Source organism: Pelmatolapia mariae, linkage group LG22 (assembly GCF_036321145.2).
Source record: "Pelmatolapia mariae isolate MD_Pm_ZW linkage group LG22, Pm_UMD_F_2, whole genome shotgun sequence".
Taxonomy (NCBI): Eukaryota; Metazoa; Chordata; class Actinopteri; order Cichliformes; family Cichlidae; genus Pelmatolapia; species Pelmatolapia mariae.
This window is the reverse complement of record NC_086245.2, coordinates 20827761-20830745: the sequence shown is the minus strand read 5'-3', so window position 1 is coordinate 20830745 and position 2985 is coordinate 20827761. Positions and strand designations below refer to the sequence as shown.

Below are 2985 nucleotides of genomic sequence, written 5' to 3'. Positions count from 1 at the left end.
GTCAAATTTACAGTAAAGCACAAAATTGAACCCGCACAGAGAAGCTGCGGTGTTTTGGTTTAAAAAAGAAAGAAAAAAACAGACATCAATTTACATTTAAGCTGATGATGCTTAGATTCACTCACTGAATTCTATTTTTATAAATCAGCCATGTCAGCTTGTGTAACATTAGCTAATGTCTTGATGAGTTCAGTTGTGTGAATCCTCAAAAAGCAGCAGCACAGGCCAGCTGATTGCAGCCTGAACACAAAATCAACTCGAGCTCACAACAGAAATTATTCTGATTATTTCCTTAAACTGCACCACTAGAACCAAGCTTAATGTCCCTCACTTTAACCCTGGAGTACATCGATTTTTCTGTTTAAGTGTGGATGCAAAGTCACCCATCTACACTGTAGGCAACAACAAATATAGCTGTTGTTTTCCCTGCTTGTGTTCTCCATCGCAAATGTTCAAGCTGAGTATATCATTACAATTACAATGCGAGTTGAAATAAAGCTTGTATTCCCATGTTTTAATATTATTTTATTATTACATTAAAATGGCAAGTGAGAGCGCAGTTAGCACCAAAAAATTTGCAGAAGAGTTACTTTATGTTTTTATGTTTTACAAGCAATTTTAATTGTGTGTGAGGTGTCCTTGAGTGTTTAGAAAGTCTTTAAATAAAACGTGTTATTATTATTATTAGCAGTTTTTCCCTTTATTCGTTAAGTAAATTTCCAAGTATATACTTTTTTGCATTTCTTTCAGTAAATTAGTTCAAACAGTACTTCAGTCTGTACTCCTACATATTGAAGAGCGTCTGTACTTTTGCCAGCTCTGTTGCACGTTGATGGATAGGTGAGGCTTACAGACCCAGTCCTACTTTATTGTGCATACACAATCATGTCATATGAGGACGTGTGGAGACTGTATATTAAGCTGAGTAATTACAGCAGTTAAGTAGTGGATTTGATCTTCTGCAGTTCCAGAAATTTTCAAAACCTGTCTGTCTTAATATGAGAGTCACGAGATAGAGGGGTGTTACGTGAAGTTAATCTCTCATTCTTACTCAGTGGGAGTGTCTGACCTGTACTATATAGAGCTGTGTGTGATACAGCAGAGGGGAAAGTGTGAAAGGCATCACAGGAAGCTGCTGAATTTCTTCACTGAATTTCTTCAAGGTAACATTGGGCGTTAGTGTGTCACATTAAAGTTACAAAGTCTGACCTTTGTAGTTCAGAAAGAAAAAAATCTGCAAAGTCATGTTGATTCTGTCTTCCAGATGTTGAGGATCACTCTGTGTTTGTCATTCGGTGTGTTTCTGTGGGGATTTGCTTCATGCTCTATCATGTGTCCTGATGGGAGTACTTGTCCAGACACCGCCACCTGCTGCAAGGCTAACATTGGCTTTGCCTGTTGTCCCCATGTACATGTAAGTCAGAAACTTTCTGCCAGTGCAGTAACTTAATTGTTGGTTGTTAAAAGCTCTGCTGGTCTTACTTACTTTGCAGGCCATGTGCTGTGCCGACCTGCTCCACTGCTGCCCTTCAGGATATCGCTGTAACCTGGTTACCATGAAATGTCAGAAATTAGACCAGCCGTGGCTGACCATACCCATGGTGAAGAAGGATGCTGCAGAGAAACCAGCCCCCCCTGAACTGCCTGGAACTCCACTCCAGGAGCTGAAAGAGAGCCATGTCCCAGATCAAATAAAGAGTTCAGTGGTCTACTGTGACAGTTACACCTACTGTCCTGATGGCACTACTTGCTGCAGACACCCAAAAGGAGGCTGGACCTGTTGTCCCTACTCTCCTGTGAGTCAGCCTAAACACTCTTGTGTAATAAAATTCCTTGTGTCTTCCACTGAGATGAAGCAAGTTTGCAGCTATAATAATTATTCTTTTGAGAGACTAAAAGTGTTTCTTGCAGGGCAAATGTTGTCTCGATGGCTACCACTGCTGTCCAGTTGGATTTGACTGTGACCACACCTACACGCACTGTGTGAGGGAAAAACTCACATATACTTTCCTCCGCAAGCCAGCACTACCTTCAGGACCTGCGTCCTTCATCCCAACTTCAGAGGAAGACGACAATTAGAAGAAGGTAAATGCCACACTCTTACTTTTACAACCTTTACATGTGGAGAACATCCTGGGATAATTTCACTCACTGTTCAGATCAAATTTCAAGGCTACATTTTAGACCTTTCTTTGTTTACTGGTGTTATATCAAATGATGTCGTGCACATCTGATCACCAACCAGGATTTAACAACAGCTAAATATATTGATAGTTGTGGGTTTGATCATTTATGTTGACAGACTACTGTGACATGATGAACCTGCTCTAACCAGCTGTTTCTTGTGCTGATGAGGTCATAGAGTATTATTACCAAATTTGGATCTTTCAGCTCTGTGTAGTATTTCTGCATAGTTTTGCAGTCTTGAAGGATTCCTATAAATCCGAAGTATGCTGGCTTCCCAAAACACACAGCAGACAAGCTAATTCAGCTACTAGCCTGCAAGCATAGTGAAGCATGTAGCAGCCCAAGGACCAGAAATCACAGCTTGTTTCTGCGGCCCCTTAGTGGCCAAATGAAGAGTGGCTAGATAGAAAGGCTTTCTGGAGAAACTTAGTGAGATGACTATAATATGTTGTTCTAACACAAAGACTTGCACTAATTTCAGGCCCACTGGAGAAAGAGTCACCAGTCATCTCCACAGACCAGCTAAGCAAACTTTTCACTGAGGTCATCATGTATTGAAAATGCCTAATCTGGATTTATTGTAGAAATAGGGAAATGTTTAAGAATTTCAAGCTAATCTCAAATCATCTTATCGATTATTTTTTAAATAATGAAAATGTGTTTTTTATCTATTCCATTCTCCTATACTGCCTGTGTGACTGAGTGTCAGTGAATATAGACCAGTATGATGTTATGATGGTGAGGTGAAATTTTTTTGATTTGTTTTATGATTTTCTTTTCCATTCCTTTGTATACCTT

General features: G+C 39.8%; 1 protein-coding gene across 1 annotated transcript; it reads left to right on the top strand.

Annotated features, from left to right (window-relative positions):
* The first annotated feature begins 1264 nt into the window (after nucleotides 1-1264).
* Nucleotides 1265-2079, top strand: LOC135933121 (progranulin-like). Its single transcript, XM_065471039.1, has 3 exons — nucleotides 1265-1414; nucleotides 1494-1796; nucleotides 1912-2079. The coding sequence occupies exons 1-3, from the start codon at nucleotides 1265-1267 to the stop codon at nucleotides 2077-2079; spliced, it is 621 nt and encodes a 206-aa protein (XP_065327111.1).
* Nucleotides 2080-2985: the final 906 nt, after the last annotated feature.